The sequence below is a fragment of the Notamacropus eugenii genome, chromosome 6 (genome assembly GCF_028372415.1).
Source record: "Notamacropus eugenii isolate mMacEug1 chromosome 6, mMacEug1.pri_v2, whole genome shotgun sequence".
NCBI classification, from domain to species: domain Eukaryota; kingdom Metazoa; phylum Chordata; class Mammalia; order Diprotodontia; family Macropodidae; genus Notamacropus; species Notamacropus eugenii.
This window is the reverse complement of record NC_092877.1, coordinates 62,317,555-62,340,718: the sequence shown is the minus strand read 5'-3', so window position 1 is coordinate 62,340,718 and position 23,164 is coordinate 62,317,555. Positions and strand designations below refer to the sequence as shown.

The 23,164-nt window shown below is 38.3% G+C and overlaps 1 protein-coding gene across 3 annotated transcripts in view; it reads left to right on the top strand.

The window, feature by feature from the left end:
- SLC2A9 (solute carrier family 2 member 9) overlaps positions 1 to 23,164 on the top strand; it is a 327,171-nt gene that overhangs the window by 233,643 nt on the left and 70,364 nt on the right. For all 3 annotated transcript variants that reach the window (XM_072620227.1, XM_072620226.1, XM_072620225.1), the window contains 2 exons: positions 2,525 to 2,626; positions 11,436 to 11,511. In XM_072620227.1, the coding sequence (XP_072476328.1) occupies positions 2,525 to 2,626; positions 11,436 to 11,511 (178 nt within the window). The remainder of the gene's footprint in view (positions 1 to 2,524; positions 2,627 to 11,435; positions 11,512 to 23,164) is intronic.

The window sequence follows — 23,164 nt, the reverse complement described above, 5'->3', positions numbered from 1 at the left end:
GTCTACCAGAAAAAAAACTCTCGCACACTGTGGTCATTGTTGTGCACAATGTTCTCCTGGTTCTGCCCCTTTCACTCAGCATCAGATCATATAAGCCTTTCCAGGCCTCTCTGAAGTCTTCCTGCTCATCGTTTCTTATAGCACAATAGTATTCCACTACATTCACATACCATAACTTATTCAGCTATTCCCCAATTGATGGGTATCCCCTTGATTTCCAGTTTTTGGCCACCACAAAGAGACCTGCTATAAATATTTTTGTACATGTAGGACTCTTTCCCATTTTTATGATCTCTTGGGGATACAATCCTAGAAGTGATATTGCTGGATCAAAGGGTATACATATTTTTGTAGCCCTTTGGGCTTAGTTCCAAATTGCTCTCCAGAATGGTTAGATCAGCTCACAGCTCCACCAACGATAAATTAGTGTTCCAACACTCCCACATCCTCTCCAACATTTATCATCTTCCTGTTCTGTCATGTTAGCTAATCTCATAGGTATGATGTGGTAACTCAGAGTTGTTTTGATTTACATCTCTCTAATCAATAGTAACTTCGAGCATTTTTTCATATGACTATAGATACCTTTAACTTCTTCCTCTGAAAACTGCCTGTTCGTATCATTTGACCATTTATCAATTGGGGAATGACTTGTATTCTTGTACATGTGATTCAGTTCTCTATATATCTTAGAAATGAGGCCTTCATCACAGACATTAACTGCAAAAATTCTTTCCCAGTGTTCTGCATCCCTCTGAATCTTGGTTGCATTGGGTTTGGTTGTGCAAAAACTTTTCAGTTTAATGTAATCAAAATTATCCATCTTGCACTTCATAATACTTTCTATCTCTTCTTTAATCAAAACTTCTTCCCTTCTCCATAAATCTGATAAGTACACTATTCCTTATTCCACCAATTTATCCATAGTATCAATCTTTATACCTAGATGGTGAATGCATTTGTACTTCATTCTTGCATACAGTGTCAGGCATTCGTCTATACCTAGTTTCTGCCACACTGTTATCCAGTTTCCCCAACAATTTTTGTGGAACAATGAGTTCTTATTCCAGAAGCTGGGGTCCTTGGGTTTATCAAAGAGTAGATTGCTATATTCATTGTCTACTGTGTCTTGAGCACTCGGCATATTCCACTTGTCTACCTTTCTGTTTCTTGGCCAGTACCAAGTGGTTTTTGATAATTGCTGCTTTACAGTACAGTCTGAGATCTGGTAGTGCTAGGCCACCTTCTCTAACATTTCTTTTCATTAGTCCCCATGATATTCTGGACTTTTTGTTCTTCCAGATGAATTTTGATACTATTTTTTCCAGCTCTAGAAAATCATTATCTGATAGTTTGATTGGTATGGCACTAAATAAGTAAATTAATTTAGGAAGAATTGTCATTTTTATTATATTTGCCATTCTGCTACTTTAGAGTAGTCTCATTGCTCACTAGCTGCTTCTGATCTCTTTCCTGTTACCTCCCTATAGGCCTATAAAGACTTTCATATGAGGTTGGTCATCCTTATGCCTAAGTTTTCATGTCAAGACTTGACAGTCTTTCCCATGTACTAACTTTGATGGCACCATGTTCCCTAAGAGTCCAGATAGTGACCCTCCATTAGATAGTTTCTTTCACTACCCTCTCGTCCAATGCCAGTAACTGATAATGGTTTTCTTTGTCCAACTTGGTCAGACAAGCTATCAGAAAACAGATAATTAAGTGGCTTCTGCCAAATTCCCAACAGTCTAGGGGGTGAGAGGGTGGGTGGGAAGAGAGAGTATAATATGAGGAAAGTTCATTAAATTTATATATTTTGAATTTTGGGAAGCTCTGCCCTCTATGGAGTAAAGTTTTGATAAGTCAAATCACATGTGATCTAGGGCAAGTTCAAAGTCTCTGTTGAAAAATGACAAACTGTGGACAAGTTTTTCCCATGGAGATTGTTTTCAGTTGCAAGCCTATATCTTTCAGAGGACAAAAGAAAACTCACAAGGAAGCAAAGATGGACAACTCTGAACACAATGTATAGGTTTTTTTTTATTATGTACGTTTGCTTGAAATGGAAATTTATTGCTATATATTTTGGATCCTCTCTTACTTTCAGATTTTTTCACTTATTTAGTATTTAAGTTTATAATATGTTTAATTTCTTGCGGTGTATTTAAGTTTAAAATAAATTAACAAAAATTTCCCTAATATACTTTTGCCTTTTGGAATATCATATTCCATGCTCTATGCTCCTTTGTGGATAAACTATGCAGAGAAATACACATTTTTAGATGTAGTCAATATGTCCCTTCCCTTCCCTTCCATTCCCTTCCTTCCTTCCCTCCTTCCTTCTCCCCTTCCTTCCTTCCTTCCTTCCTTCCTTCCTTCCTTCCTTCCTTCCTTCCTTGGTGATCAGCAATGTTTGGCACAAACTAGGACCTTGGAGCTGCCTGGCTTCTGCAGCCTCAACAAGAATGCTCACTCAATGAATGTCCTTTAAAATACAATCACTTTCTTTTCCCCTCCATTTTAGGGCTTGGTCATTGAACGTCTGGGACGCAAACCTCTCCTCATTGGTGGCTTTGGGCTCATGGCCCTCTTCTTTGGAATCCTCACTGTGACTCTGACACTGCAGGTATGTGGCTATTGGTTGTGACTGTATAGTAACACTGGGTGTTGGCAATTTTCCCCTTAACCCTTCAGAATATGAGATGTGTTATATTTTATATGGCCTGCTTGCAGCTCTCATTTTAGTCATTCCTCAAATTATATATCTGTTCCAACCCCTGCTTGGAGATCTCATGGCTGGAGTCAGAGAATTTAGTTGTTTCTTGACTCTGCCAATGACCTCATTAATCATATAGTTCACATGGTGGACTGTGTTTTCAGTTGAACCTTTTAAAAATGGAAATAATAATACTAGGCTAACTGGTCTCAATGTCACAGTCATGCTTTTTTTTGAAGCTACAAGTTCAATAGGAATAGTAGACAACATTTATATATCATTTTAACGTTTACTAAATACTGACAGTAACACATTGGGATTGATGTTATGATTATTGCATGAGCCATTGATAATTTGAGAAAGAAGGAAGAGTCACCCACAGGATTATAGATCATAGCAAAAAGGACCAGGTGATAAAGCAGATGCGGTGAACTTCAAAGGAGAAGGACGTTTCTGATTGATGGTGGCAGAGGTGCCTGAAAGGGACAGCAGAGATGAAGGGCTATGCTCACTCCTTTTCTTAACCCATTTCTGCTTCTGCCACTACCTCTGTGGTCTTGGTAAGTCATTTACCTTCTCTGGGCTTTAGCTTCCTTATCTGTGTGAGGAAGGGATACAGCTGGATAAGCTGAAAGTTCATTTCTAGTTCTGGATTCTGTGATGAGCAGGAGGATGCCAAGAAGGGTACAAAAGGAGAAATCAGAGATGAAGGAAATTGTGATAATAGTTGGTACTGTTGTCTGTGAGACATTCAGTTTGAAATGTCTAGTAGACAAATGTCTAGTAGTTGTTGAAGCTGGAGTGAAGCTCAGGAAAGAGACTGAGTCTGCATGTATTGATGTGGGAGTCATATGCCTAGAGATAATCATTAAGCTCAAGATAACTCTTACCAAGAGAGTGTTAGAAAGAGAAGCGAAGAGGCCCCAAGACAGAGACTTGAGTTATATTCACATGTCATTAGTGGATATGATATGAGTAATGAATCATCAAAGGAGACTATCAAGGAACAGTCTAAAAAATGGGGGAGAACCAGTAGAGATTTATGTAATAAAAACACAAGAAGAGAAAGTATCTAGGAAGAAAGGGTGGACCACACTGTCAAATGACTTCAAGGGGGTTAGTTCAAGAGGGGAGTCACAGGGTCAGAACTGATTTGAAGAAAATTTACCTTGCCAGTAGCGTATAGGATGAACTAGAGTGATATGAAATTTGAGAGAGGAAGACCAATTAAATCATGGATCCATCAGAGTATTAAATGTAAATTTCTTAAGGGAAGGGATTTTTATCCTCTCTCTCCTTCTCTCTCTCTCTCTCTCTCTCTCTCTCTCTCTCTCTCTCTCTCTCTCTCTCTCTCTCTCTCTCTCTCTCTCTCTGTCTTTTATCCTACCCCTCAGAAAAAGGAAAACAGGAGAACATTCATACAGTAACAACATTATAAGAGGAAACAACTTTGAAAAACTTAATAATTGTGATGATTGCAATGATCAACCATGATTTCAGAGGACTGAAGGGCTTTTTGTTGTTATTAAATGGTTATTGTATACCTTTTGCTAAGAGAGAAAGCACGAATTTTCCTGAGGCAATTTCTGTGTTTGGGCAACTTAAGGTTAAGATGTAGATGGGAAGTCTGTCTAACATGGCCCCAAGGACAACTTGATGCCTTCTGAAGGTCATGTGCATTGCTGGGCAGGCTAGCCAGGACTATGCATGTGGTCTTACACCCTGGCAAAAGTGAGGAGAAAGGGACCCTATATAAGGAAATTCCACCTGCGACAGAGTTTTCTCTCACAAAGAGTGGCCTGGGGGCTAGGACAACTTGGCTCAATATCAGTAGAGTGCTTTGATTTCCTCCCAGTGAAGCAAGGGCACAGGGGAATCATTGTCATTTCAACGTTGATTTCACAGCTTCTTTCTCAGATATGAGGAACAAATGTTATCCATGCAGAAGCTATTTGTCATGTATATGAAAATATTCAAGGTTCCTGACACAAGGAAGTCTTGCATTTCCCTGGAGTCGAAGTCAGTTTTGTCACCAACTTGTCTTGAGTTTTTTGAGTTATAATGAATAAGAGTAATTCAGTTCAATAATTTGGTAAGCATGTACCTCTTGTATACATAGCACTGTGCTAGGTGTTAGGGAGATAAAGGAGTTTGAATAAGACTATAGGTCCTGCCCTCATGGAGATTATAGTCTAGTAAAAGAGTATAAAGCATATACAGATAACTTCAAAAAGAAGGTCCTACATTATTATGTGTTGTTCTCTGTAAGAAGCAGTGTGGCAAAGAGCACCATCCTCAGGAAGCCCTGAGTTCAAGTTCTGCTTCTGATATACACTAACTATATATCGCTAGGGAAGTCACCTGATGTCTTAGAAACCCAGGTGACTTTCCAACACTGTACTTTGTGGAGTAAGTGCTAAGTTGCATTGGTAAAAAGGGGTTTTCTTACCTGGGAGTTTCTTATACCAGAGAAACCACAGGTCCATTTCCATCCATTTCCATCCAAGAGGAGTTTTCTTACCTGGGAGTTTCCTATACCAGAGAAACCACAGGTCCATCTCCATCCCAGCTCTCTGTGATCCATGAAACACAGATAACTATAACATAGACTAATTCACATAAAGTTTGTTGGGAAACACTGTGGTAGAGAAAGAAACTCATTTGGAAGGCAGGAGACCTGAGTTCAAATCTTAACTGTAACACTTACCAGCAGTGTGGTCCTGGTCAGGTCACTTTCAGTTTCCAAAATCTGTTTATCCAACTGAAAAATAACAATAGTAATCCTTGCAGTAGCAATTTTACAATACCATCGTGTTCTATTCAAGTATCAGTCAATGCTATTGTGAGTTATAAAGAAAGATACATGTTTTATCTGGTGAATGAATTTAGATTTGGCTTTAAAAGATAGATAGCATTTCAATGTGGGAAGAGGAGTGGAGGTTGGGAGAGGCTCGTGGCAACCCTGTGAGCAAAGTCTACAGTCAGGAAAGAAATGGGTATGTGTATGATACTGAGTAGTCCACTCTGTCAAAGTGTAGGGGATCTGGGAGGTAGCAACCTAAGATAAGCCTGAAAAGGTAAGGTGGGACTAGATTGTGGGGTCAAGTGAATTTGACCTTGACTCAGTGGGCAATAACTAGCCATCAATGGCATTAGAGTGGCGTGATCAGACCTGTGAATAAGGAAAATTAATTGAGTAAAGTGTGAAAGAAGACAGAGACAGAAAGACCAGGTAGAAGGATGAGATTAATCTCTTATTATAATACCAGCTTACATTTGTCTGGCAATTTATAAGCACTCACTTCATATTAGCCCTGCCAAGGAAACAAGGCAGAGATTTTTATCTGCATATTAAAAATGAGGAAACTGAGACTCAGAGGGGTGAGTAACTGGGCCAGTATCATACATGGAGGAGAGGACAGAGCTGAGATTCAAAATGAGTTCTTCTGACTCCAAATCCATAGCTCTGTTGATGACATGACCCAGCTGACAGTACAAGCCGTTCCTCCCTTGAGAAATACTGCTTTGCACCCTCCTCCAGGATTGTGGCCGGTCTTAAATCCACTAGCAAGAGTAACCACCCTGCTTTCTCTTTAACCATCCCAATTAATTGCCACCTCCATATGCCAGATTGGCAATACAATTACTCACTTGCCTGTCTCTGCTGGATCCCCCTAATTACCATGCTAACATTTATACTCAGACAACTACAGGAGAGAGAACAATTTAAGAATGAGAAGAAAGAGAGTCATCTCCCCACAAAGGTCATAAATTTTGCAGAGGCTCAGAGGCAAGACAGCGCAGTCATGATGCTTATTAGTAGTGCATGCAACAAGGTCAAAACCAGTCAAATCCTTTGGAAGTTATCTCAGAACAAAGAGACAAATTCAGAATGCCCAGAAATTGGACTGAAACTAAGACCTTGCTTCTTTCGATTCAATTAATTTTTAAATGGTCCCCCACTATTCTCCAGTAAAATAAGCTCCAGGAGTTTGTGGTAGCAGATAAGAGTGTTGGATTGGGAGTTCAAAACTGGCCTTTAACATTTACTCTGTGTGCCTAGCAAATCACTCAACTTTTCTGATGCACAAGATAGGGATGTTAATAAACATAGCACTTACCTTATGTGCTTGCTGTGTTGTTCAAATATGGATCTTAAAAATGCTTTATACATTTTTTAAAAATTACTGAAATCCAGAATTGTTTTTCATTTTGTCTTTGCATGCTTAAAACTTAACACAATGCCTCCAACATAGTGGATTCTTGATAAGTGCTTGTGGAGTTAAATGGAACCAGAGGTATTTTTTGGATCACCTACTGTGTGTGTTCTGCTCTTTTCTTGGCACTGTATGCTAAAAGAGAAATATGTGACAGAATCCCTGTAGGTCAATAAGTGATTTTAGTAACTGAGCTAGAAATCATTAAAATGAAAATCGTGGCTATTTCTTATTTGTTGAATGCCCCTCAGGTCCTTGATGCTATCAGGAAAAGACAATAATAGTGCAGCAATGTTTAACGAAAAAATATGTTATTATCATTTAATGAAAGGAAGCTATAAAGCAGTGTGATTGTATAGTTAAAAACACAGTGATGCATGAGGCAAAAATCTACTGCTTGTTAGTAATGTGATGTGTCAGATTTACCATCTGATTATATTAGACATAAAAGGTTATCATCAAGCACAGCTTGATTTGAGGTCAACTTTGTTAATTTTCATTTTCCGAGGGCTGTGACCTAAAGGATTGGAGAAGGGAGGTTAGACTCAACAAGAGATGAAGATCTCTTGGGACTTTGTTTCTCTGATGCACGTAATCAGTTCTTTGAAAAATGAGTTTCAAAGGGCTGAAGTGATTCAGGTGGGTTTCCAAACCTGCTGCAATCATAATTATTATTGCATGTTAATAATTGCTTATATTTATATATTGTTTTGAAGATGAGGAAAGAGACTGAGATAAATGACCTTTTCAAGGTCACACAGCTATGAAGTTGGCTCGTCAAAATTCATACTGATCGTAAGTCCAGAGCTACTTCTGATTCAAAGATTTTCATAGAATTTTGAATTATGTAGAACCTCAGACATGTCTACTCCAACATTTATATTTTGCAGATGAGGAAAGCAAGGCCCAGAGAGGTTAAATGTTCTGTTGCCCAAGGGACTTATCCAAGATCGTGCGGCTAATAAATAGCCAGTTTGGGCTTAAAACCCACATCTCCTAGCTCCAAATCAAATACTCTTTCCTCCATACCATGACATGATTGCTTGCAAAACTTCCCTCACTTCCAGGGTCCAACACCAGCCTTTTCAGACTTCATTCCTTAACAAAGCTTCAGTAGAATAATGGAAAACTGTTGTTGTTGTTGTATTCCAGTATAAGGAATTAACCTAAATCTTTTCCCATATTCCTGATTCTTAAATCCAGGTAAAATCATATGACCATAGAATTTAGAATTGAAAAAAGCCTCCATGATCATTCAATATTTTAAATATTAAATTTTATTAAAAGTTAAATTAATTAATTGATTTCTTATATTTATTTAATTTTATAGATTAGGACACTGGGGCTCAAAAAGGTTAGTGGCTTGCTCTGGTCACTTGCCCAAGTGATAGAGCTGGGATTTTCAACTAGGTCCTCTGAGTGTAGCTACATCATTCATTCTTCTGTATCATTCTTCCTGACTTGCTTGAAAGAATAGAAGGAAGATCTCTGTCAGTAAGTACTACAAGGTCCAAAGCCAGTTCAGTACATCAATCAATCAATCAGAAAGCATGTATTAAGTGTTTTCTATGTGCCAGGCACTATACTACGTGATGAAGCTGCAAAGAAAAGCAAAACCAGTTCCTGTCCTCAGAGAGCTTACTTACATCCTAATAGGAAAGACAAACATAGAAATTAAATGTTATGTATCAGGGTAAAAAAAAGGAAGCCTAGAAAAAAAGCTAGGTTTTTTTAGAGTTTAGAGGGACTGGACAGTATCCTGCAGAAGGTAACATTTGAGCTGTGTTGTAAAGGAAACCAGGACTCTCAAGAGTTGACATTGAGGAGACAAAACATTCCCAAGATGGGGAAAGACCAGTGCAAAAGTATGAAGATGAAGAAGGACTGGATATATTCTTTGTATAAAGATCATTGAACTCATGGGAGCTGGTGAGAGCACCAAGGGAGACTATATAGAAACAAAAAATCACCTAGGACAGAGCCTTGGGGAATAGCCATATTTAGGGGGCTTGATAAGACTGAAGGTCCAGCAAAGGAGACTAAGAAAGACCAGATAAATGAGTAGGAGGACAAGGAGAGAACAATGCCACCAAAACCGAGAGAGAGAGAGAGAGAGAGAGAGAGAGAGAGAGAGAGAGCATCCAGGAAGAGAAGGTGATCAACCCCATCAAATGCTACTTAGAGGTTAAGAAAGATGAGGACAGAGAAAAGAGTATTAGCTTTGGTGATTGGTAACTTTGGAGACAGCATATTCAATCGAATGATGAAGTTAGAAGCCAGATTATAATGGATTTAGAAAACTGGAAAGGGAAGCATTGATTATAGATGACTTTTTGAAGTTTAGTAGAGAAAGGAAGGAGAGATATAGGACAATAGCCTGTAGAAAAGGTAGGATGAGATGAGGGCTTTTTACGGAACACATGAAGGTGTTTGTAGACAAGAGAAGAAGAACCCAGAGATAGAGAGTGAATATTACAGAGAGAATGAGAATGACAGGAAAAGCCATCTTCTGAAAAAGACAGAAAGGAATGTTATCAAGGGTGTGTGTGGCTTCATCAAACTGGAGTATGATGTCAGAAGGGTGTGAGAAGAGAAAAAAGGGAGAATAGCATTCTCAGCAAATGACTCTAATAGTTTTCAGTGAAGTATGAGGTTCTTAGTTAAAGAATTGGGGAAAGGATCCTGTGGGAGATTTGAGAAATGATGGAAATGTTTGGAACAGACATTGTGATGTGTGGCATAGAGAATCAATTAAAAAGGAGTAGAAGGGTATCCTTTATGCCATGAGTTCCCAGGGGAGACTAGATAACATCAGTTTTTAATGTACCCAATCAGCATGATATTGTGACTCTAACTGTATTCAGCAACATGTGAATGGGAGCAAAAGAGATGGATGACAGAAGTAATCCAGGATTGAGATTCAGGTCAGGGGAACTGGGAAAAGACAATAGAATCAATTGTCTAAGAGGCTGGTTGAGACTAGACAGCCAGTTTGGGGGTAATGGCCTGGGAAAGATTGAGGGGTGGAGGTACCAGTGAGGATGAAGAACAGTGTTTGTGATTTAAATGTATAGGAAAATGTGGAATGATAAAGATTATTATCAGATAAAGGAATTTGGGAGTTCATATGACCACCTCTGTGTGTAACTGAGGTGGGGTGAAGGAATTGGTCAAGGAAATTGAGTAGCTTGAGGAACTGGGAAATCTGAATATTTGAGAAAACATCAGTGTGGAAGTTCCCCAGTGTGAGGGCAGAAGTCGGGTTATAGAGAAGGATAGGCACTGATCTCATTAAGGGAGAAGAGAGAATGAATGACCTAAGGGCAGTGGGTAATGTCCACCAGGAATTGACTTGTAAGTAAATTTATATAGCAAAAATTTCAAAGGAGTAGAGGTTGCTGAGGGATGGTGATAGAGGGACAACCTAGAATGGGAAGCAAGGAATATTCTGACTCCTCCAATATAACCTGAAGAGGGAAAGGCAAAAATAATGAGAAAAAACCAATCTTGGTACGTCCCCAGATTTGAATTAACTCCTCCATTATGAAGAAAGCAGAAATGTAAAGGGCTATTTCTCTGGTCAGAGGATTTAGCAAGGAGAGAACAACATTCAGTTCAAGGTATTTATTAAGGTACTATGCAGTGGGGAAGAAACCAAGATAATGAGATATCACCCCAGGCCTCATGGAGTTTATAGTCTAATAGGGACATAACGATACAATCATAGATAACCATACACATGGTTTATACAACAGAGAAGTGCATAACAAAATGTTTTGTGAGGTCTGAGGGAAGAAGATTGTTTCCAACCAGAAAGCTTTATGAAGAAGGTTGAATTAGCTTTTAAAGAAGGAGTGAGAATGCATCAATAGATCATATGGAAGTAGATATAGGGGGAAACATATACATGGATATGTAGATAGGAGGGCACACAGAGTTTGGCTTAATTTGGCTAGAGTATACAGTATGGGAAGGATTACATGTGATCTTGGAAAGGCAGGGGAATCCCAATGGTGGAAGGATTACATCTAGCAAAATATTAAACTAAATTCAGTAAGAATTCAGAGAAGGGAGAGATCAAGTGAACTGGGTGGGGAGGGAAGAAAGGCATACTCTAGTATGAGATGATCTGGACTTGATGAGCAAGATTTGTACCAGGAGCAAAATGACATTTTGAAAATGATGATTTCTAAATAAATAACAATGTGCCTAATCAAAGAAGCTTAGTGAAATCTTTTGAGAATTTTGGACTGGAGACAGTCCTCATATTTTTTAAGATGAAAAATGATCATCAGAAATGCTGTGTTCACAAGATGGCCAACTATCAATTTGACTAATTTGCCTTTTCACTGATTTTCAGTGAAATTCCAGTAAATATTGCTTGTCATCACATAGACACAACCTAATTCAAAATCTTGCCAGGATGATAGGAAAAGAAACAGGCTCGTCTCTTTCACCTCATTGGTCCCTCATTGGGTAAAGTTGTCGATGCTTTCTTTCAGGACAAGGCTTCCTGGATCCCCTACCTGAGCATTATCTGTATCCTGAGTATAATTGCCTCATTCTGTAGTGGACCAGGTAAGGTACTTTTCTTCTCCCCTAATAAACCCTAGTATTATTCAGTACCTAGCCCCAGGGTTTATAGAAGCATGGAACATTCCATTCAATTCAGCCAGCATTTATTAAATATCTAGGACATGCAAGACATTGTATTGGTTGCTAGTGCTACAATGTCAAAAATGACAAGAATTTCCTGACCTCAAGGAGTTTGTGGTCAACTGGGAGAATATAAGACGTGCACAGATAGGTCAATATAAGATCAATTGAAGTGGAAAGATCACTAACAGCTGAGAGGATCGAAGAAGACTTTGCTTAAGAGATCTTAGGTTCTTTTAAAAATGTATTCATTCATTCGTCTATCTGTCCCTCTCACTATCCCCTTAATTTAATAATATAATAAAAGAAAACTCTCATAACAAATATGGATAGTCCATTAAAACAGATTTCCACATTGACCATGTCCAAAACCCTATGTCTCATTCTTTATTTTAAGTCCATCACTTTCTTGTCAGGAGGTCAGTGAAATGTTTCATCTTCAGTCTCTGGAAATGGTTTGTCATTACATTGAGTAGAGTTCTAAAGCTCTTTAAAATAATTTTTCTTTATGATATTACTGTCATTATATAACTTATTGTCCTTGTTCTATTTATTTCTTTTTGTATTTGTTCATAGAGGTCTTCCCAGTTTCTTGAGAAACCATTCATTTCATATTTCACATGACACAAAAATATTCTACTATTTCCCGATAAGTGGGTATACTTTTAGTTTGCAGTTATCATAAATATTTTTATGGCATAAATATTTTTGCACATCTATGTCCTTTGATCTCTTTGAGTAAAAGTAATGGGATCACTAGGTCAAAGAATATACACAATTTTGTTAACTTTTGGAGCATGTCTAAACTGTTTTCCAGAAGAGCTGGACCAGTTCACAACCTTCAACCAACATCATCAACATGACTGTTCTCCTCCAGTTTATTCAATATCTGTCATTTTCTTCTTTTGTCATTTTTGCCAATCTGATGAGTGTGAGTTGGAAGCTAAGAGTTGCTTTAATTTGTATTTCTCTAATAATTATTTGGAATATTTTTACACAGTTATTGACAGTTTGTTTTTCTTTTAAAATTACTTGTTCATATTCTCTGACCATTTGTCTATTGAGGAATGACTTGAGAAGGCTTTTTATCTGTGAAGTAGAAGTTATGGCGGGTTCTGCTAAGCTGGGAAAGTTTTGTGTATGGGTGGGATAAAGGGACTAGGTGTGTGTCATCCCAGGTTCAGACACCTGTAGGCTGACTCATCATCAAAATTTCAACCATCAGGGGATAAATTATTTTTGGATCCAGCAACTCATGAAGACCATCTATAAGGATACTAGGGAACTGTAATGTGCATTACCCTTTGCACTTATTTTGTATATTCTTACATGTAGATATGTCTTCCCCAATAGAATATAGGAGCTTTCCCTCAAGGAGCTTTCCTTGAGGGCAGGAAATGTTTCATTTTTATCTATAGTTTCTGGTGCAGTGTCCTGCACTTAATAGATATTTGTTGACTGATTGGTAAAGCAGATGCTGCACTGCCTAAAAAAGCCACACATACACACACACACACACACACACACACACACCTATTATTGAAGTATTGAAATATTGAAGTCTTTCCTTTCTCCTATTCCCATACTCTTAGTATCAGTTTGAGTTTTAACTCCTGTGTAATATTCTTTTTTTTAAACTACATCCCATATAAAAGTATAGAATGAAAACCTACCTAAGCAGTCTCCTCTTATAAAATCTTTTGCTCAGTCTTCTCAATCACATTTTCTGTCTGAATTTCACTCCAGGCCTTTCTTTCTATTCCACAGGCACAAATGTCCTTGTGCAAAAGTGACTATATATATATATGTATATATATATATACATATATATATATATAATAAGCAGAATTCTTTGATTATGAAGCTAAACTGGAGCCCCAGCAGGTATCTATCACAAAAAGGCAATACATTTTTTTAAACATTCCTTACTACTTACAACAAGTATGGGATACCCCAGGCATGTAAGAAAAATTGGCCACTACTGTGCAAGGGCTATCTTTCTAAAACACATTTTTTTGCAAGGGGTCAAGGATCTTGGGTTCTAATTCCTGCTTTTCCATGAACTCAGTGTGGGACTTTGGGCAAGTGACTTGGGTCCATAAAATGAGGCTATTAGACTAGTTAAGGTAGAAGACCTTGGGCAGTTTAAATACCCGAAGTTCAACATTCTAAGGTGCTTTCCAAGTCTCCTTTTCTTTGTTCTGAAGTTCCATCCATCATTTCATTCTGTGCCTTGCCCTCTCAGGTCCCTGTCAGCTTAGACATTCTATCCTGTGATAGTTCCAATATTCTATGTCTTACTACCATTCCATTTTTTATTCTCTAAGATATTGTACTTTCTGCAAAGTATTGAGTTCAATCAAATAGTTAACCTGCATTAATTAGTCATTTCCTTTGTTCCAGGCACTATGCTGTATACTAGGGTTTTAAATACAAAGAAAGAAATGATCTCTCATCCCAAGGAATTTCCATTCTAATGGGGAGGCATGTATGTTCTATACAGAATGTGTTTGTCCTTCATTTTCAAAGAGACCATGGCATCAGGGAAATGACATGACTTGCGGTTGACTTTGATTTGAGTGAGGGAGGGCTATGCCAGGTCATCAGCCTCACTTTCTCCTCCAGTGCCATCTGGATCCAATGATCAGATATTCATCAGGATGACTGGAGATGGCTCAGGATGTAATGGGAGACCTTGACCCTTTTATGCTAAGGCCTTTTTAGGTTCTCACTTGGAGTGAGTTAACACCCATTCAGTGAATAGGTTTCTTTAAGAAGTGAGTCAAGGGATGGCCCTTTAATTAAAAAAAAGAAAAAAAATCAAGCTGGGAGGGGAAGACCCTCACGTTCACTCTTCCAAAGAGAAACAGTTACCCCTGACATTCACTCTAAGCCAGAAGGGCCCAAAATACAGCCATTAAGTGACTCTTGGGCAGGGACCTATTATGGTCCAATCTATGAGCTTCAGGGCAAACTGGGTTTAAGATTTTGTGGAAAGATGGAAGGAAGGAAGGGAAGGAAGGAGGGGGAGAGAGGGAGAGAAGAGAAACAGACAGAAAAATCTAGCCAGTAAACCCCAAGTTAACTGAGCAACTTCTGGCCATCAAAATTCATCTTCCTTTGTAGAGGAGAGGGAGATCTCCTGCAAGAATGATCCCATAGCCTCCCTTAGTAGAATGTACAAAATTGTCTCACAACACAAACAGAAAGAGAACAAATACAAGATGTTAGGGGCAGAGAGTGCTAGAAGTCAAGGGATCATGTACACTGGTGTCTGAAAGGAAGAGAGGGATTCTTTAATACAGAGGTGAGGAAGGAGTGCATTCCAGAGCTAGGAGTGCCACGTGTTAGGAACAAGAGGAGAGTGTTTGGCTGTACCATAAAGTATGAGAAAAGGAGTTCTGCAAAATAGGATTACAAAGATAGGTGTTGCTGGACTGTGAAGGACTTTAAAAATCTAAACAGAGGAATTTGTATTTTATCCTTGTCATTTGAGTAGGAAAGTGATATGGTCAGATCTGCATCTAAGGAAAATATTTTTGGCAACTCTATGGAGGATCTACTGGAGTGATGAGAGGCTTGAGGCTAGAAGACTAACTGGGAGGCTTTTACAATAAACAAGAAGAAAGGTGATGAGAGGCTGAAACTGGGTGGTGGCTGTGTGAATACAGAGAAGGGGTTGGATGTGAGAGGTGTTATAGAAGTCAAAATTGTAAAAGTTTAGCAATTGATCATTCATGTGCAGTGAAGAAGAGAGAAGGGTCCAAGGTGACACTGGTGATGAACCTGGGAGCCTAGAAGAAAACACTTTATTTCAAGACATACACATAAGGAACAACCAATACCTGTGTTTTAATAAAGTCTATCTGGAGGGCTTTGTGGAACAGGAAAGGATTGTCCAAATTGTTCCAGAAAACTTTTTCCCCCAGTGGATTTAGGGAAAAGATGTTTTCCAAAGTTGACAGACATGTCCCCCCTTCCTCTCGCCTTTCTCTCTGCCTTTCTTTCCTTTTCTGTTATTTTTTTTTACTAACATGCCGGGAATGGACTGAGGGGGAGAATCCTTTTGTCACATTTTTGACAGTGTGCTAACTTGTTCTTGATGAAACTACGGCAAAGACTAATTAGCCACATAGAACCACACAAGATGTCACTTATCGTGATGTCTCAGAACATTAGAGTGAGGAAGCACCTTAGAGATCATCTCCTCATTCCTTCATTTGAAAAAAAGAGAACAAGGGAGCCCACTGAAGGAAAATGCTTTGCCTAACGATATACAAGTAGACAAAGGCAAAGACTGGATTCCTACCCCAGCATCTATTATTTCAAATGCAGTCATAGAATGAATAAACTTGATTCTCCCCTTCAACTTAGGAAATACATATATACATATATATTTATATATTTTAACTTGTAGAATAACACAAGCATTTCCATAATATAGTATAATTAAAAAGATATTTCTTAAACACAAAAGGTAGAAGAATTTTTACGTATTGCCTAAAATGCCACTTCATACCCAAGCTTACATCCAAATGTTTATGAGTTGCTACCATCTAAACCAGCTCTGGCAAGTTTAGTGGTCAAAGTGTGCGAGAGTTTTTTCTGGTAGACTTGGAATTTCGTAATAACACAAGAACTTATTTTAAAAAAAATCCCAATGGTGGTTTTCTAAGGAAAAATGCCTTCCACACTCAGAGAAAGAAATATGGAAGTCATTCGCAGAATGTAGCAGATCATGTTTGTGTGTGTGTGTGTGTTTGTGTATCATGTTTTGATTTGTTATATGATTTCTTCCATTTATTTTAGTTCGACTACATAGCATGACTATAGTGAAAATGTACTCAGTAGGAAAGTATATGTAGAACCTATACAGAATTGTATGCGGTCATGGGGAGGGAGGGGGGTAGCGGGGAGTAGATGTGGGGGGGATAAAATCTTAATTCTATGGCAGTGATTGTAAAACATTAAAAATAATAATAATAATAATAAATAAAGTGAAAAAAAAGTTTAGTGGTCAAGATGTAGAGATGGCCACCAATCCTAACCTAGACATGATGGGATTGGGATGTGCATTTGTGATCCCTTGTTATGGGCTTTGAGGGGAACACTGTAGAGCATCAGTGCTGATCCCTGATCTAGTAATATTAAGTTTTTACAGTTGTTAACTGCCTACTCTGTGCAGGACACCATGGCAGGCACTGCGTGGCATCACAAGACTGAATAGGCTATAGTCCTCATCTACCTAGAGAACTTTTGTAGGGGAGGTAAATCATGGCAGAAAAAGAACAAGAAAAATCCTAGTACAAAGCAGAAGAAAAAAGTGTATGAAAGTTCTCAGAAACCTACTCAGGGACCTTCCTTAGACTAGGGAGGCAGCATGGTTCACTGAAAAGAATACTGACTCTGAAGCGAGGAGACCTGGGTTCAGATCCCATCTCTGATGATCATTATCTGGGTGACCCTAGGCACTCTAACCTCTATAGACTTCAGTTTCCTTATATGTCATGTGAGCATTGAATTCTAGTTCTAGTTCTAAATTATGAGCCTGTGAGAATGCCCCCTTGAAGTTTATTATGGTGTGATGGAAAGAGAAGACAGCTAGGTGGCACAGCAGATAGAGTGCCAGACCTGGAGTCAGGCAGACCTGAGTTCAGATTTGGCCTCAGACACTTACTAGCCATGTGACCCTGGGCAAGTCATTTAACCTCTGTTTGCCTCAGTTTCCTCATCTGTAAAACAAACTGGAGAATGACATGGCAAATCACTCCAGTGTCTTTGCCAAGAAAACCCGAAATGGGGTCACAAAGAGTTAGATGCCTGAAAAACAACTGGACAACAAGAAATGGTAAAAGAATGGAAATGCATCAAATAAACTGGGTTCAGTTCTCACCTCTACTACTTGTCAGTCAAGTCTCTATTAGGTCTCTGGGTTTCCAGTGTCCTATTCTATAAAATGAAGTCAGACTAAATTATCTCTAAGGTCCTTATTATTGAAATTGCAACTGGAAGCATTCTTAGAGGTCACTTACTCTAGAGGGCTTACAACTTGAATGAAGGCCACAGTAAGGAGAGTTATAAGACAGTACGGAAATGGGAAAAGGTGTGGCCCAGAAGAAAGGTGCCATGGTGAACCTACCCTTAAGGGTGAGGGCCCAGGACTGAGTAAATATCTCGGGCCAGATTCTGCTAATTACTGACTGACTTTAATACATTATTTACTCTTTTGAGGTCTATAAACTCATTTGTAAAATGAGGGGCTTGTATTAAAGTATATTTAAGGACCTTTGAGGCTCTAATAGTCTATGGTCTATAATTTGATTTATTCCTACTGCTTAAGAGGTAGGTAGGATGGATATCTTTATTCCCAATTTGACAGCTGAAGTTTTAGGGAGTTTACATTCAATGAAAAATCCTCAGTGCAGTTATAATTGCTCTTACTCCCCATTTAGGAAAAATTCCCAACACCTAGGCAGAGGATGAATTCTATGCCCAACCATACATTTATATCTCTAATTAATACCTGGACTCTCTGTGCTTGAGGCAAAATTCAATTTACTAGAAACATTTGAGTAATTACAAAGCAGAAAATATGTGTGTGTGTATAGATAGGCATTGGGAAGGGAAGTTGGAATAAGAGTTGAGATTTTTCTTGAGCCTTCCCTCAGCTTGGATCCTCCACTCTAGGCTGCCTATAGAGCCAAAGATGCTCTTAGCTAGCTTATTTCTCTGTCACAAATATTTCCTGTCTTTGTTCCATGCCTTTCAAATTCAGATATTCAGAGTGACTTCTTCTAGACAGCTTCTCCCTTTTATTGAAGTTCCTTAGGGCACAACTCAGCCTTTCACACAGTGACTTTGATTGATTCAAAGAGGTGTACAGGCCCTGATCACATTCAGTTGTGATTATTTAATTCAATTGATGAAAAATATTTGCATCTAGTCAAAGGATCAGAGTTGGATGGAGTGATTTGGAACCAACTCTTACAATAATAATTAATAATTCAGGTGGCAACTATTTCACAAATCCTTCTTCTCTCAAATTTCTCTCTCTTCAAATTTATTGCAACGTGCTGGTTTGGCCTCTCTTTTGCACATAACTAACAATAAATCAGCAAGTATTTATGCTTACTTTCAGGCTTCTACTATAATATGTTCCAAACATGGTGCTAGGGACTAAGGTTACAAAGATAAAAATGAGATAGACCCTGTCCTCAAGAAGCTTATACTCTATCACTTTTATGTCATACTTTCTTGTATGATAATTAAATGTATACTTGCCCTCCCCATTAAACTCTAAGTTCCCAGAGAGCAAGACCTTTTGTGTTTCTGGCACCCAGCACAGGTCTTGATCCATACTAAGTGTGTCTTAATTGAATAAGTATAAAACACTGCAGTTTACAAAGCACTTTCACATTTAAAAGAAAGATATGAGGGGAGACAGATGGTAAGTAGATGATAGACAGTCGACATTTACGTAGAACTTTAAGTTTCATAGAAGGCTTTGAATGTGTGTGTGTGTGTGTGTGTGTATGTGTGTAGTTGTTGCTGTTCACTGGTGTCTGAGGTTCTGTGATCTAGTGGACTCTACTGTCCATGGGGTTTTCTTGGCAAAGATACTAGAATGGTTTATCCTTTCCTTCTCCAGTAGATTAAGGCAAACAGAGGTTAAGTGACCTGCCCAGGGTCACACAGTTAGTAAGTATCTAAAGCTGGATTTGAACTTAGGTCTTCCTGACTACAGGCCCAGAACTCAGGCCCAGAACTCTATCCATTGAGCCATCTAGCTGATATATATATATATATACACACATACACACACACACATATGCACACATATACATACATATACATACACATACATATGTGTATGCATGCCTGCATTTATACATGCACATATATAATCATTTAATCTTACAGTAACACTGTGAGATAGTACATTTTACAGATGAAAAAACTGAGACTGAGGAAATCTTATACAGGGATCACGAAAAGGATCTGGGGACATTTATCTTATAGAAAAGATAATGTAGGTGATATATAATAAATTTTTTTCCAAATATTCAAAAAGTTAAATAGTGATTCCATATGAGTATGTATATTATATATACATATATAATATATGTATGCATAATATCTATTTTCTGCTTGGCCCCAAAGACAGAAGCTGGAAATAAGTTTTAAAAAATGAAATGAAGTCATTCAGAAGATGCTATGTTCTCCATAAGTGTGTGTGTTTGTGTGTGTGTGTATGCATGTGTGGTTGTGTATGTGTATGAATAACTATACCAAGATTCCACAGCTACAACAGTCAGGAATCAACCTTAAGTTTTTGGAACTCCAAGTCCAGTATTCGTGCAACTCTCTTGCCTCTCATACAAATACATCAGATTTTGCTTATGGATGATATGCAGGTCCCTTGAAGTAATTTCTTCATTTGAGACTGAATGTGATTTGAATCTTGCACCATCTTTATCTGTAGCATTTCTTTGCCTGGGGATAATGAGAAGCATTGACATTCTAACTTAGCTGGATGGTTAACTTTCTAATCCTTCTGCCCAAGTTGGCTAAATGACAGCAGTGAAGAAACACTGTCAAAGCAGTATAGTGTTCTCAAGCAAACAAGTGATGATTGGCCTTGTGTTTCATAGTTCCCAAATCTCTAGCAATCTCCATATCCTAACGAACAATAGACCTGGTGCTCTCTCATGATCCAAGACCATTTTAAGATTTCCAATAATGTAGGTATCGGGTGTTCTCCATCACTTTCCTCTGCATGCAGGGCAATGGTGCCATCTGGCTCCCCAGAGCTCAGATCACCTAGAAGCAGTGGCGTTCATCCATTCAGATTTCCCACCTTCATGATGCAGCTGGATTCTGACTCAATCTCCCCTTTATTAAAAAAAAGTTTGTAAAATAAATACCTTCTGAGAAAAGTTTCGTTTTCCTTTGTTCATAGAAAAAGTACCAAAATTCTTTTGGAGTCATGTATTGCTAAGAGGCGGAGGAAATATTCCAACGACAATCCAATTTCCATTTGGATTCTGATTTATTTTTGTGTATTTTTTAAATTTACAAGCATTTATTTTATCTCCTTAATACCCCTCTCATGAAGAAAAAAAGAAGAAAATATTTCTAAAAATATGCATAGGCAAGCAAATAAATCCCTGCATTATCCATATCTAAATAATGTCTCATTCTGAATATTTATTTCATTATCAAGGCAGTTAGGTAACTCAATGAATAAAACACTAAAGTCAAAAGATCCAAGTTCAAATCTGACCTCAGACACTTATTAGCTGTATGCCCCTAAGCAAGTCACTTGACCTCTGTTTACCTCAATTTCCTCCTCTGTAAAATGAGGATAATAATAGCACCTACCTCCTAGAGTTGTGAGACTCAAATAAGATAATAATTGTAAAATGCTTTGCACTGTGCCTGGCATTTAGTAAGCACTACATAGATGTTATCTATTATCATCAAATATTATTAGTACTAACTGTATGACTCCCGCAAGTCACTTAATTTACTTTCCTCAATTTCTTCATCTATAAAATGAAGATAATATTTATAGGGTGATAAAGACAAAGTGAGGTAAAATTTGCAGTATACTTTGCAAACATTAAAGGAGTGTATAGATGTAAACTCTTTATTATTATCATTCATCTCTCTGTCAGGAAGTAGGTAGCTTTCTTTGTCACCAGTCCTCTGAAATCATGGCCAATCATGGTGTTGATCAGACTTCTTATGCCTTTCAAAATTCTTTGTATTTTACAGTGTTGTTATTAGAGCTAAATTGTTTTCCCGCAAAATATTGTGGTGGTTGATGAGTGAAGGTCAGAAGTGAACCCCAGAAAAAGAGCTTTGTAAATCTAATAAAAAGAAGTTTAAATTGCTGTGATAAATCAGATTTGTATGGTACTTTCCTCCCACAACTCCATGAGGCTGGTAGCACAGTTTTATAGATGAAGAAACTGAAGACCACTGAAAATGGATGTTCTTGCATAGAGTTACATGGCAGGCAAGTATACAGTTAGGAAGCACACACAGGTCTCATTCACCGTATGTGGCTGTGTCTCTGAATAGCAATAACTCTTCCAATTATTGAATGTCGAAGACATTCCTATTGCTGAGAGAGAAAAAAAATGTGAATTTGCCTAAGGCAATTTATGGAGTAGGCAAAAAAGCTAAACAGAAGAAGCACTGAATAGCAGTCTGAAGGGATTTAATGAGCCCTCTAGTGCAATCTGTAATTGACCAAGAAAAGAATGCTTTCTACCTTGACCATCATGAGCAGTTATCCTATCTCCCCTTGAAGACCTCTAGAGAGATTTGTTGTTTAGTCATTTCAATCATGGCCAACTCTTTGTGACCCCTTTTGGGTAGGTTTTCTTGGTAGAGATACTGGAGTGGTTTGCCATTTCCTTCTCTACTTCATTTTATAGATGAGAAAACTGAGGCAAACAGTGTTAGGTGACTTGCCCAAGTCACTTAGACACAACTAATAGGTGTCTGAGGCCAAATTTGAACTCGGGAAGACGAGCCTGATTCCTTCTCTATGCCTGCTACTCTATCCACTGAGCCTCTTAGCAGTGTAAGGGAGGTATCCCATTCTAACCTGGGATACTTCCACTTCTTAGTTATGTTTTCCCTCCCATTGAGCCTAAATCTGTCTCTTTGAAACATCTCCTCATTACTCTATTTTAGCCCCTGGGCCCAAGCAGGTCAGATCTATTCTATCTTGCACAGAGCTCCTCAGATCCTTCAAGAGAACTATTGAATCTACCTAGCCTGACTCCCAAGGCTCCTGCAAGTTAAACATCTCCAGTGGTTACAATATGCCTTGCACCAGCTGGGTCATCCTCCTCCAACTCTTGAAGGTCTGTATTAAAATAAGGAACCTGGAAAGAACACAATGCTACAAATATGGGCTGCTCAGGACAAAGGACAGTGGGACTGGCCTCACTTTCTTTATAAACACTTCTTTGAGTTTCATGTGGAATATTCTAACAGCTCCCATGTCTTTGAAAAAAAGCTCTGTTGTGGAATCTGAAGTGAACATATTGACCCCCTTTAAAATGTGAGCCTCTTACGACCAGGGAAAGGTCTTCTATTTCTCTCCCCCTCACTTAGCATGGTGCTTTACACATAGCAAATGGTTTTGTACTCATTCAGTAAGTGAACTTAGACAGTATGTATTTTTTCCTTTTTTTAGCTGTTATTTATATGATACTGCTAAGATTAATGTGGAATGAAGTTACAGAAACATGTGTGTATGAATTTATGCTTATACATGTATATCTTGTACATGTTTACATGTTGTTGCCCCTATTAAAATGGAAGCGCCTTGAGAACAGGAACAGTGTTTTTGCCTCTCTTTGTATCCTTAGCCCTTAGCACAGTGCTTAGAAGTGCTTAATAAATCTTGTTAAGTTATTGACTAATTAACCTAAGAGTTAAGGGCCACCAAAAAAGCTATAAAATGCTATGAGAATTAGAAAAGGAGGGATCTTTCAACATTGGGGTGATTAGAGGAGGTTGACCTTCATACTGTGTTCTCAAGAATGGAAAGGGA